This window comes from Vicugna pacos, chromosome 18, assembly GCF_048564905.1.
Source record: "Vicugna pacos chromosome 18, VicPac4, whole genome shotgun sequence".
Classification (NCBI taxonomy): Eukaryota; Metazoa; Chordata; class Mammalia; order Artiodactyla; family Camelidae; genus Vicugna; species Vicugna pacos.
The window spans coordinates 32744014-32755502 of record NC_133004.1 but is presented as its reverse complement, the minus strand read 5'-3'; the positions used below and the strand labels follow the sequence as shown (position 1 = coordinate 32755502).

At 58.8% G+C, this 11489-nt stretch overlaps 3 protein-coding genes across 7 annotated transcripts; 2 read left to right on the top strand and 1 right to left on the bottom strand.

Moving 5' to 3' along the window:
- The first annotated feature begins 245 nt into the window (after nucleotides 1–245).
- CORO1A (coronin 1A) lies at nucleotides 246–5772 on the top strand. Of its 2 annotated transcripts, none has more exons than XM_006201255.3 (11): nucleotides 246–410; nucleotides 2023–2221; nucleotides 3422–3544; nucleotides 3638–3767; nucleotides 3855–4039; nucleotides 4166–4285; nucleotides 4484–4588; nucleotides 4689–4834; nucleotides 4950–5007; nucleotides 5102–5317; nucleotides 5582–5772. In XM_006201255.3, the coding sequence occupies exons 2-11, from the start codon at nucleotides 2024–2026 to the stop codon at nucleotides 5684–5686; spliced, it is 1386 nt and encodes a 461-aa protein (XP_006201317.1). In that variant the 5' UTR covers nucleotides 246–410; nucleotide 2023; the 3' UTR covers nucleotides 5687–5772. The 2 variants fall into 2 exon arrangements, with proteins under 2 accessions (XP_006201317.1, XP_072798982.1); XM_072942881.1 differs by having other exon boundaries at nucleotides 293–410; nucleotides 2075–2221.
- A 1691-nt stretch (nucleotides 5773–7463) lies between these two features.
- Nucleotides 7464–8115, bottom strand: BOLA2B (bolA family member 2B). 2 transcript variants are annotated; one of them, XM_015236858.3, is made up of 3 exons: nucleotides 7983–8115; nucleotides 7796–7893; nucleotides 7464–7606 (listed from the first exon to the last, which is right to left on the bottom strand). In XM_015236858.3, the coding sequence occupies exons 1-3, from the start codon at nucleotides 8043–8045 to the stop codon at nucleotides 7507–7509; spliced, it is 261 nt and encodes an 86-aa protein (XP_015092344.1). In that variant the 5' UTR covers nucleotides 8046–8115; the 3' UTR covers nucleotides 7464–7506. The 2 variants fall into 2 exon arrangements, with proteins under 2 accessions (XP_015092344.1, XP_031543328.1); XM_031687468.2 differs by having other exon boundaries at nucleotides 7796–7855; nucleotides 7983–8045.
- A 391-nt stretch (nucleotides 8116–8506) lies between these two features.
- On the top strand, nucleotides 8507–11205 carry SLX1A (SLX1 homolog A, structure-specific endonuclease subunit). Of its 3 annotated transcripts, XM_031687467.2 has the most exons (6): nucleotides 8507–8697; nucleotides 9247–9298; nucleotides 9386–9724; nucleotides 10600–10727; nucleotides 10913–11000; nucleotides 11082–11205. In XM_031687467.2, the coding sequence occupies exons 1-6, from the start codon at nucleotides 8510–8512 to the stop codon at nucleotides 11109–11111; spliced, it is 825 nt and encodes a 274-aa protein (XP_031543327.2). In that variant the 5' UTR covers nucleotides 8507–8509; the 3' UTR covers nucleotides 11112–11205. The 3 variants fall into 3 exon arrangements, with proteins under 3 accessions (XP_031543327.2, XP_072798980.1, XP_072798981.1); XM_072942879.1 differs by lacking the exon at nucleotides 11082–11205 and having other exon boundaries at nucleotides 10913–11060; XM_072942880.1 differs by lacking the exon at nucleotides 11082–11205 and having other exon boundaries at nucleotides 10852–10982.
- The last annotated feature ends 284 nt before the right edge of the window (nucleotides 11206–11489 follow it).

Below are 11489 nucleotides of genomic sequence, written 5' to 3'. Positions count from 1 at the left end.
ACGGATTGGCCGGTTCATGAATGCCAGGGAAAGGATGGCGAGTAGGCTGGGGGTGGGCTGAAGGAGGAAAGCAGGAACAGGTTATTTTTGCATTTTGACATTAAAAAGTGCAGATTAGATTGCCAGCGACTGGCCAGCAGCATCTGTTTTGGTTTAGAATTGGCAGCTGAGGCGCTGAGCTTCTCGGCGGAGGGAGGGGCTAGGCGGCGTCTCCGCGGAGGGAAGGGCTCTCCTCTTTCAGAGCTCCGCCCAAAGGGGCGCTGCCACCCCTAAGGAGGCGGGCGCCGCCGCTTCTCATTCATTGTCTTGACAAGAGCATCCTCAGCGGGCAGTCTCAGGCTCCTCCAGCTCCTTCCTCCTCCTCCTCCTCTCCCTCCTCCGTTTGCGGGGGTCACTCATCTCAGCAGCAGGTAAGGCTGGGGTCCAGGAGACGGGACTCGACATCACTGCCCTGGGCCACCTGTAGGGCAGGCGAGAGCTTGGCAGAAGCCGGCTGTGGGGGCGGACAGACTGTCAGAGCAAGCTGGCTCTGAGATGGAGACCGAGCTGGTCCACACCCCGCGTGGAAGAACTCGCCTGAGGGTGTGGGTGTGGGTGGGTGTGGGAAGGTCCATCTGTGTGTCCGAGAGCGCTGTGAGGGGACGAGGATGGTGGGACCACCGCAGCCAAGATGAAGGTGGGGAAGCTGGGGGGTCAGGACACCTTCCAGCCCCCACTATCTCAGAATTGGAGTCTTTGGGGGTTGGGGTGGGGGCAGGGTGGAGGGAGCCCAGCAGCTGCCCTGAGCTTGGAGACAGGAAGGGGTTGAGAGCAAAACAAGAAAAGGCCAAGTTCCCCTTTCCGTGGTTTCCGGGCCTGGTACCTGTGGTGGGGGAGGAGGCAGGGTGGGGTGATGGCTTCCTGTCTCCCAACCCCATTTGGGGCTCCCCTCTCCCTTGACCCAGGCTTCCCACTTGGGATGGATCTTCCTGCCCCCAGACTGCTTCTCCTCACACATGCTCCTCATCCCTTTTCTGGGCAGGTGGACCCAGGAGCCACCTGGGGAGTCACAGGGTGGGTGAGGGTGGCTGGAGCCCCCAGTGAGAAGGGCCAGGCCCAAAGGAGAGGCAAATGTGTGAAGCTGGGGCAGTGGAAGAGAGGCCCTGGGGGTGCCCTCGAGTTGGCAGCATGGCCCCCATGCTGAGCTGGAAGGCAATGCTGCTGGGCGCCAGGATGGAGCCTCAAGTGGGGCGAGCCAGAGGTAGGCCTCTTGGCTTCGCTTGCTGTCCGCCCAGCCACCATGGGGGAAAACCATCTAGGTGGACCTCAGAGAAATCAGCGCAGGCTGCTCCCTTCCTGTGGATGGTTCATGGGGTGGAGAAGACACTTAAGGGCACCTGCTTAAGTGGAGGTGAGAAGCAGAGGTGTGTGGGGGAGGAGATGCTGGGACCTGGCCATCCGCCTGCTTCTGGTGCCCAGAGGCCTGCTGGGGAAACCATCCTGCCACTGAGGACGTGCCTCCTGGGCAAACCCACCTACCTCTGCATGTCCAGCCGTGTCTGGAGGCGAGGGAGGGCCCCTGCCTTTAGGAAGTGCCCCACGTGGGTGTGAGGTTGTTGAGTCTGGATGCCCAGGCTGAGAACCCACCCTCCAAGCTGTTGCACTGAAGCCCTGGAGTGTGAACCCCCAGAGGGGATGGCTCTGTGTTTGTCACCCAGTCAGTGGACAGATCAGCACTAGATGCAACCCCACACCAGGCTCTGCTGTGGAGGCCGAGGATACAGAAGCCTGGCCTGGGGTGGGTGGAGAAGGTGGGCCTTGCAGGTTAGCCAGGAGTGACAAGGGGCGGGCAAGATACGAGTGTGAGGGTAGCAGGATGTCGGTTACAGAGGAGAGTGGCAGGGGGCCCGGGGAGGTGATGCTGGGGAAGTGAGCTGAGACCGTGAACTCCAGGCAGAGGGGTGTCCTGGGAGAGACAGGGCCTTGATAAGTCAGAATTGACCTGAAGGGAGAAAAGTTCTCCTCCACCTGTGTGTCCTCCAGGATGAGCCGGCAGGTGGTCCGTTCCAGTAAGTTCCGCCATGTGTTTGGACAGCCAGCCAAGGCCGACCAGTGCTATGAGGACGTGCGTGTCTCACAGACCACCTGGGACAGTGGCTTCTGCGCTGTCAACCCCAAGTTCATGGCCCTGATCTGTGAGGCCAGCGGGGGAGGGGCCTTCCTGGTGCTGCCCCTGGGCAAGGTGAGCCCCTGGAGTCCTGGGGACAGCAGTCCTCCTCCTAAGGGGGCCTCTGGTAATCTAGTAACCCCCTGAGTGTCCTGATTAGGTGACTGTCACCAAGCCTTCCTGGGCCACAGTGTTGTCATCTGTAAAAGTGAGCTGGGCCACATGAAGCGTCCTTGGGTCCTGCAGGCAGGGGTCTATGGAAGCTAAGCTCAGAGGGAAGATGGTGTGGGAAGGGTTGTACAGTGAGTCCTTCAGACCCAGGGCCAGGCCCCCAAGTCTCAGCCTGGAGCTTTCTCACCTGGGGAGCACAGAGTGGGCTGGGATGAGGATCTGGGCAGGCCCAGCAGTGATCTTAGGGTTTGGAGAGACTCCGGGTCTGGGCCTCTCCAGCCCTTGGGAACCCAGCAAGCTCTGGCTCCCAGCTCACAGGCTGGGATGATGTAAGAGATCCTCTCCCCTCCCCCAACCCTGGTCTCCCTCAGATCCTGCTTCCCACCCCCTGCTGTCTGCTGACCCCCCCACCCCAGCATACTCCTGGGCTCTTGAGAGGTGAGACAGGAAGGGGAGATGGGCCCTAAGTTGTTACCTTAAAAGGGCTGATGGAAACAAAGAGAAGAGGAAGTGGTTGTTGGGGTGAGAGCTGGGCTAGCTCTTCACACAGGAAACCCTGCTGCAGCAGCCGTCCCCGGAAGCAGCCATTTCCAAACCTCTGCTCCAGCCTGGGGGCCAGTTACGACAGACTTCCCCATCCCTGTCCTTTTGGAAGGACCCATCTCCACAGCCCCACCAGTCATACACGCTTCCCTGGGGAACCCCAACCCCAAAATAACTACCCCCAAGCCTGTCCCATTCCCGGGGCCCTGGCCTGTTGCCTCATTGAAGCCTCACTTGGGGAAGTGGGGGTAGGGGTGGGGCCCCAGGCCACAGGGCATGGATGAGAAACTGAGATAGAGATGGCAGGAACTTGGCCAGGGTCTGACAGTAAGGAAGGACCAGCCCAGCACCCCAACCCTGTGCTACTCATGACAGCCCTCCTGAGTTGCCCAGAAACTCAGACTGGAGCAGACGACAAACCCTCCCACCCCCCTAGGCTCTGCTCTGCCTCCCAGGGACCCCACAGCTTTTCTCTCTGTGCCTCTCTGAGGGGCGCGGGGAGGTTGGATTGGGTTTGGAGGGCAAAAGCACTTCCCTCAGAATCCCTGCTGTGTCCTGCAGACTGGACGCGTGGACAAGAATGTGCCTACGGTCTGTGGCCATACCGCCCCCGTGCTGGACATTGCCTGGTGCCCGCACAATGATAACGTCATTGCCAGTGGCTCTGAGGACTGCACAGTCATGGTGAGTGTGGGGGGGACACAGGGGCCAGGAGGGGGCTCCAGCACCGGACCTGACCTTTGGAGCCCCCAAGACTCACTTGTCCCTTCTCCATAGGTGTGGGAGATCCCTGATGGGGGCCTGACGCTGCCCCTGCGGGAGCCTGTTGTCACACTGGAGGGACACACCAAGCGCGTAGGCATCGTGGCCTGGCACCCCACAGCCCAGAATGTGCTGCTCAGTGCAGGTGCCTGGAGGGAAAAGAGGGGAGGGCTGGTTGCCTGATAGCAAGGGTGGAAGGCTTATGGATTCTGACACTGGGGACATCGCCCAGGTTGCGACAACGTGATCTTGGTGTGGGATGTGGGCACTGGGGCGGCCGTGCTGACACTGGGCTCGGACGTGCACCCGGACACGATCTACAGTGTGGACTGGAGCCGAGATGGCGGCCTCATCTGCACCTCCTGCCGCGACAAGCGAGTTCGCATCATTGAGCCCCGCAAAGGCACCATTGTCGCTGTGAGTGGCCTTGACCCCTTGACCCTGGGAGCTTTGCCCCTCCAATCCACCACCAACCAGGCCCCTAGATGCTGCCCTCTCTAGCTCCCAGCTGGGGCCTGGCCAACCCCTTCCCTCTTTTTCCAGGAGAAGGAGCGTCCCCACGAAGGGACCCGGCCGGTGCGTGCTGTGTTTGTGTCAGATGGAAAGATCCTGACCACGGGCTTCAGCCGCATGAGCGAGCGGCAGGTGGCGCTGTGGGACACGGTGAGTCCTGGGCAGGGAGCAGAGACTTAGTCCTTGCCCTGCCACTTGCCCAGTGAGATGGCTATGGCCTCAGTTTACCCACCTTGAGATGGGGGTTTCTGCTAGATGGTCTGTGAGCCCCCCGCCCCACCTCTTCAGCACCACAGCACCCACTGGCCTAACCTGGCTCGGATCATTACCTCCCGCCCTTCTTTACAGAAGCACCTGGAGGAGCCGCTGTCCCTGCAGGAGTTGGACACGAGCAGCGGTGTCCTGCTGCCCTTCTTTGACCCCGACACCAACATTGTCTACCTCTGTGGCAAGGTGGCCCAGGCGGGCAGGGGGTTGGGGGAGCGAGGCGGGCAGGGGGACTTGGAAAGGACCACAGCTGGAGGCATCTGTCGGTACTGATCCTCCCTTGCAGGGTGACAGCTCCATCCGGTACTTCGAGATCACTTCCGAGGCCCCATTCCTGCACTATCTCTCCATGTTCAGTTCCAAGGAGTCCCAGCGTGGCATGGGATACATGCCTAAACGTGGTCTGGAGGTGAACAAGTGTGAGATTGCCAGGTGACTGCCCCTGACCCTGACCTGAGCATGCACCCTGGGCAGTGCTGACCCCATGTTGACCTTCAGTCCCAGCCCAGCCATGCTGTGGGCAATGCTCACCTTTCTGTTTCCACAGATTTTACAAGCTGCATGAGCGGAGGTGTGAACCCATTGCCATGACGGTGCCTAGAAAGGTGATGCTCCCACGTCCCTCCCCAGGCTCTGGGAGTTGCCGGGTGGTGGCGTGACTTAAGTACTCTCTTAACCAGCCTTGGCCTTGCCCCACAGTCGGACCTGTTCCAGGAGGACCTGTACCCGCCCACTGCAGGGCCTGACGCTGCCCTCACGGCTGAGGAGTGGCTGGGGGGTCGGGATGCAGGGCCCCTCCTTATTTCCCTCAAGGATGGCTACGTGCCCCCAAAGAGCCGGGAGCTGAGGGTCAACCGGGGCCTGGACACTGGGCGCAGGAAGACAGCAGCAGAGGCCAGTGGTGCTCCCAGCTCGGTGAGAAGCAGGGCAGGGGCTGCTACTGATGCGGTCATTGGCCCAGTGGAAGGAGGCTGGCATTTGGGGCAGCCAAACTCACAATATTGGGGATCCCTTGGGGGCTGGGAGTGGGTAATCCCGAGGCCTCAGAAAACAGGTTTCAGGCTTATAGGCCTGCAGGTTTCTGGCTGAGAATTGGAAGGGCCGAAGCCTTTGGGGCTCTTGGGAGGAGGCTTAGTGGCCAGGGAGGAGCTGGGCCTAATACAGCCCTGGATCCCCCAGGATGCCGTATCCCGGCTGGAGGAGGAGATGAGGAAACTCCAGGCCACCGTGCAGGAACTACAGAAGCGCCTGGATAGGCTGGAGGAGACAGTCCAGGCCAAGTAGAGGACCAGTGGCTGGCCTCCCCTCCCACTCCTCAGTCCACAATGGCAGATGAGAAAATAATAATAAAATGGCTTTATTTTCTGGTACCTCTCAGACTGTGATAACTGGTCACTGGATGCAGGGTCTGCTGAACTGACCTACCCTTGAGCTTTCCCCTCCACAGCCCTGATAAGATTGACCCATGGCAGGGGCTGGGGGATGCCTCCGAATGCCCGAAACCACAGAGGGGCTTGTTGAGGGGCAGATCCCAAGTCATGACTGAGTCTTCCCTTCTCGTTCAGTCTTCCCTGCACAGTGCTGCTGCCTCTTAAGCTCTTACTGTGGCTTCTACCTGGGCCTGGCCTCTGAGAGGGATCTGAATAGATCTGTCAGGCCTATCAAGGAGGAACTTACAAGTCGGTTTTTGATGGCCAGCTTAGCAGATGACACCCTGAGCTGGTACACTGGGCTATTAGGGATGGGTGTCCTGCCACAGCAGGGCTTCATTCATCCATTCAGGGACCACAGCAAGGACCAAATGTCCAATACGAACCTCCTCCCCCACTTCGGCATGCCAAATGTCCTTGTCTCCTTGTTTTGAGTCTCAACCTCTATGCAAGCCATGTGACCCTGGGCAAGTCACTTCTCTCTAGGCTTGCTGTTGATCTATAGACTGGAGAGGAATACCACCACAGCTCTGTGAATGCAGGGGGTGGATCCAATCAGGTAGAGAGAGAACCAGAACATCTGGAGCCTGGGCCTCACCTTCTCCTGCACACAGGGGTGCTGGGTCCTTTTGGTGAAGTAGACTTTTGAGTAGGTAATAGTTTCCCTCCTGGCCCAGGGAAACTAAAAAATGTTCAGGAAAGGATCCGTGGAACCTAGATGCATTAACCCCTAATCACCATGACTTCCAGCTTTACCAGCCCATTCTCCCTTAATAGGAACAAGAGACGGTGGTAGGGGGTGGCGGTAATTTAGGGACCAAGAATCTGACCTGGAAAACAGTGGGACAGGGTGGGTGAGATGTTTGAAATCTGCAATTTCTCACCCTCAAAGGGCCCTGGCCCCAACTGGGTCGCTTGCTATCCCTCCTGGGTCTCAGGGACCTCATCTGTGCAAGGCCTAAACAACCCTGGCACCTGTGTTTATGACTGATGCTAGGGGCATCATCTGCCCCAATTTTGTGGCTCAGGTTATTTTCCTGCTGTAATCCGCTCCCTATGCCCTGCCCATTCCTGCATTCCTGAAAACCTCACCATCTCCCCAGGGCAGCTGTGGTCACATCAAGCCCAGGGCTAAAGGGTCACTGGACCTCCTCCAGTGGGCCAGAAAACATCAGCATTCCAGGTTCGGCACATTTGGAAGCCCCTACTGGGGCACCAGGTCCCTGAGGCTGTGAAGGGCTGGGGGAACTGGAAGGGGACCCCGGGGTGATGTTGGGGAGGGGGAGAGGTTTGTTAAATTGCCCAGGGCCCTGAAACTCTGATCACTGTCTTCTCTGTGCATCCTGAAGGAAAGCAAAGCAGGAACCCCCAGGTCAATGAATGGGTGGGTTGGGTGGGTAGTGGCATTACCCCTACGGTCCAAAGATTACAGAGAAGACCTGTGAGGCCCACACTTGAAGGGACTTTAAGAACAGGACTTTCATTTAAAAGCAGGGACACCAATGCCTATGTGTGGAGAGGACCTTACCCAAAGTAAAACAATGGAGAGTTGGGGGCAGGGAGAAGCCAGGCCCTAGACTCAGCCTTCGCAGCCTCTCACTCTCCTACACACAACACACTGACACACAAGCTGGCCTTGATTCATAATTTAATGTGTGTGCTGGTCCCAGTCTCTTATTTCTGCTGCTCACGGGCCCACTGCTCTGGGGTCAGGGTTTTCTGCTCAAAAGCATGGATGTGCAGGAGCTCTTCCGCTAGGCACGTGTTCACAAGCCTAGGGGAGAGATGGGGTTAGAGAACAGCAGGCTGGGGCCTGGGTCGCGGTCCCCAAAGCTAGGGAGAGACAGGAGACTGAGGTGCTGGGCCGTGCTGGCAGGGGTGAAAGAGTTAGATTTCAGGGAGTGGCCGGGGATGTGATCCCAAAGCTGGGACCACGCTGAGTGAGGTGTTCCCGGGGTCTCACCGGTGTCTCTGAAGCAACGGCTTCCCCTCGAATTTGGCCGACACGACGAGGACTCGGAAGCTGGACGAGCAACGGTTGGGAGTCGTGTCCTCCACTTCCTATGGGGCAGAATGGTGTGGATGGTGCCAAGCCCGCCCCCCAGGAGCCCTGTTCCCCTCGTTTGGCGAGTCCAGGCCACTCAACTCACCACGTGCTCCGCCTCAAGGTCGCGCTGCAGCTTCTCCCGGAGGTACTCGGCGCTGAGTTCCATTGCCGCAGCCCAGCGGGGGCGGCAGGCCAGCGCAGACGGAATCCCAGCTCGGACCCCGGCCACAATGCTTCCGCCCTTATTGGTGCCACTTCCGCTGAAGCCTCTACTTCCGCCCCTACTAAGGCGTCCGTAAACTCAGCACTTCCGCCCTGCCACAAGTCCAGCTTTCAAGTTTTGAGTTTCTGCGCCTATCAACAGTTAGCCAATCAGAGTCTGCATAAGGACCAAATCGGCTCCAGCGGATGCTAATTGGTGCCCGCCGCCCGCACAGCAGCCTGGGTTCTATGCGCCGGTTTGGACGCTGTAGCTCCAGCTAGGAGAGGGTGCACAAGCCTGCATTTCTGTGGCCTCTAGGGTAACCTCCGGATCGCCCCCAAGTGCTTTTTGCTAGACAAGCATCTTGCGGCCCTGGCAACCGAGCCCTCACTGGGGTCACAGGCCACAGCAATCAACCCCAAGTCGCGATGGGCCCCGCAGGGGGCGAGGCGAGGCCCGGGCGTTTCTTTGGCGTCTACTTGCTCTACTGCCTAAACCCTCGGCACCGGGGCCGCGTTTACGTCGGGTTCACCATCAACCCTGCTCGTCGGGTCCAGCAGCACAACGCGGGCCGCAAAAAAGGCGGGGCCTGGAGGACCAGTGGGCGCGGGCCCTGGTAAGAGGGGGCGGGTCACTATCAGGAGGAGGGCTTCAAATAGGAGGCGGGGCCCGGTGGGAGAGAGGCCCGCTGAGATGGGCAGGGCCAGAACAGTGACAGTAGGCGGGGCCTGCATGGGAGTGCAGGTCAACCGAGCTGGGGGCCGGCCTATCTTGGGGGAGGGGCGGTGGTAGGGATGCGGAGCCCTGTGTGTCTCAGCTGTGGGACTCAGAGGCGGGGATTGGGTGGGAAGGGAACTGATGATTTAGGTTTGGTGCAGAGACAGGGGGCTTGGTGAACTAGGCTGGGTTGGAATAGGAAAAAACCTGAGGGGGAGAGGAACTGAGGAGGGCAGTTAAGTACACCTGTGCTGGAGGCAGGGGCCTGAGGTTGGCATGTAGGAGAGGAAGGTACCTCCACGAAGGGGACAGGGTCTAGTGGGCTAGGCTTGAGGCCGGGTGTGACTCCACTCTCGGATAGGACTGGAGGCGCATCGTGGCGAGGGGATTCGACTTGACACGGGGTTGTGGCGGGGAGGGCTCAGAGATCGCGCCTTCCTTTTCCCAGGGAAATGGTGCTCATCGTACACGGCTTCCCGTCTGCTGTGGCCGCCCTTCGGGTAAGTAAGGGGACGGGATGTGGTGGGGGGAGGCTGGGGCCTGAGGACTTCCCGGTAGCCCTGAAGCTCGGTACTCCCGACCCACAGTTCGAGTGGGCATGGCAGCACCCGCAGGCCTCGCGCCGCCTGGCGCACGTGGGTCCGCGCCTGCGCGGCGAAGCCTCCTTCGCCTTCCACCTGCGCGTGCTGGCTCACATGCTGCGCACGCCGCCCTGGGCGCGCCTCCCGCTCACCTTGCGCTGGCTCCGAGCTGACTTCCGCCAGGACCTCTGCCCACCGCCGCCTCCACACGTGCCACTGGCCTTCGGGCCTCTGCCACCCCGGGCCTCGGCCCCGAGGCGCCGTGTCAGTCCCTTGGTTGACACGGAGAAGGAGCGGGACCATGATACTGAGGCCTTCTGCACCCTGTGCGCGTGCGTGCTCCAGGTGAGAGGCTCTACCAGGTCTCCAGGTTGGGGCAGGCGGGTCTAGGGTTCGGAGGACTAGGCTCAAGATGTTTATTGAGGGACTGGGCAGCCCACTAATACCCTTTGGCTAGACTGCCCCCATCTCTAAAATGGGGATGATATTGCTTCTTACCATTCCTCAACACCAGTACCCTGCTCAGGGCCTTTGCCCTTACTCTTTGACTGGAAGATTCTTCCCTAGACCTTCCTTCTTGATAAAAATGCCACCTCCCCTCTGTGAGGTCTTCCTTGGCTCTCTGTCTAAAATTGCCACTTTTTCTTGTACACTTCCCTGCCTTTTTTTTTAAAGGCTTAATACATTGTCTGACATACTATGTATTTTGCTTACCTTATTATCAGTCCTTCCTACCAACTCTACCACCACCTTCACCACCCCCTCTACCGCTGCCCCTGTCCACAAGGGCATTTAGTTCTTTCTCACTACTCTAAAACAGATCTGGTGCAGAGCAGGTGACCAACTATTTAATAAATTAACTGAGATGGTGGGTCTGACTTCTAAGCTCTCAGTAAGTGTAAGTTGAGTTCTTGCCATTTAGAGATTAAGTGACCTGCCTGAAATTGCTTAGCCTATAAGGATCTCTAGGTCCGGCTGCCCTGGCCACACTGTTACATAATCACTGCTAACACTCTGAGAAAATTGGCCAACTTAGTCCCTGTGGACAAGTACTTAACCTCTCTGTGCCTCAGTTTCCCCATCTATAAAATGCAAATGATAGTAGTGGTTGCCGCATAGGGTTGTTTTATGCAGCAGTGTCTGGTCCATTGAAATTCTTTGATTGTTCGCTATATTATGACTCCCCATTTCCTCTCTTACCGGCCTGCCACCTCTGACAGGATGAAGAGGGCCCCCTGTGTTGCCCCCACGCTGACTGCTCCCTAAGGGCCCATGTGATCTGCCTGGCAGAGGAGTTTCTACAGGAGGAGCCAGGGCAGCTTCTGCCCCTAGAGGGCCAATGCCCTGGGTGAGTCCTGCACCCCTACCCCTGCCTGGTTTAGCTCTGGGAAGACGGTGCCCAGTTGTCCAAGTCCAGGCCTGGGGCAGCCAAGTCCTCATCTTGGCACCCAAGTCCTCATCTTGGCACCCAGGGCCTGGCCTGGAGGAGGCTTGTAATCCTGACTGTCTCCTACCAACCGCACCCCTTGGTAGCTGTAAGAACTCACTGCTGTGGGGAGACCTGATCTGGCTGTGCCGGATGGGCACCGAGGAGGAAGAGGAGGACTTGGAGTTAGAAGAGGTGAGGGGTGGCTCTGGCGCCAGCTTCCTGACCCCACCCCATCTCCTGGGATGCCTTTGACCAGCCCTCTTGTCTCCACAGGAACACTGGACCGACATGCTGGAGATCTGATCCTCAGTATCCCCAGCCCTCTGCCCGCTCCTTGTCTGTGCGACACTCTGCGGGGATTTTTACTTGAGTACAATAAAAAGTTTGAGTTAAGGGTGTACCTTCTGGTGTTTGTGGGGGTGGGATGGGAGGTGGCAGCAGGAGGCAGAGGCCCTGTGAGTCACAGGGGCCTGAGGAGAACAGAGGAAGTGGGAGGGGCCGCTGACCCAGCACGGACCAGACTCCAGCTTTTCCCAGCACGCCTCTGAGGTCACACAGCTCTGAGGGCTTGGGAGACTCACAACTTTGATGCAGAGCCCACTCACCTCCAGTGCCCAGCTTGACTCTGGACTTTAATTCAAATAGTAAGGACAGAAGCTGAGGAAGGGGGGATGATGCTCT

Coding starts and splice junctions, on each gene's coding strand:
- CORO1A (XM_006201255.3), top strand. CDS start 2,024: ATGAGCCGGCAGGTGGTCCGTTCCAGTAAGTTCCGCCATGTGTTTGGA. Junction 4,286..4,483: donor AGGTGGCGCTGTGGGACACG/GTGAGTCCTGGG, acceptor CCTTCTTTACAG/AAGCACCTGGAGGAGCCGCT. Junction 5,008..5,101: donor CCATGACGGTGCCTAGAAAG/GTGATGCTCCCA, acceptor CTTGCCCCACAG/TCGGACCTGTTCCAGGAGGA.
- BOLA2B (XM_015236858.3), bottom strand. CDS start 8,045: ATGGAACTCAGCGCCGAGTACCTCCGGGAGAAGCTGCAGCGCGACCTT. Junction 7,894..7,982: donor ACCTTGAGGCGGAGCACGTG/GTGAGTTGAGTG, acceptor TCTGCCCCATAG/GAAGTGGAGGACACGACTCC. Junction 7,607..7,795: donor CCGTTGCTTCAGAGACACCG/GTGAGACCCCGG, acceptor TCTCTCCCCTAG/GCTTGTGAACACGTGCCTAG.
- SLX1A (XM_072942879.1), top strand. CDS start 8,510: ATGGGCCCCGCAGGGGGCGAGGCGAGGCCCGGGCGTTTCTTTGGCGTC. Junction 9,299..9,385: donor CTGCTGTGGCCGCCCTTCGG/GTAAGTAAGGGG, acceptor CCCGACCCACAG/TTCGAGTGGGCATGGCAGCA. Junction 9,725..10,599: donor TGTGCGCGTGCGTGCTCCAG/GTGAGAGGCTCT, acceptor CACCTCTGACAG/GATGAAGAGGGCCCCCTGTG.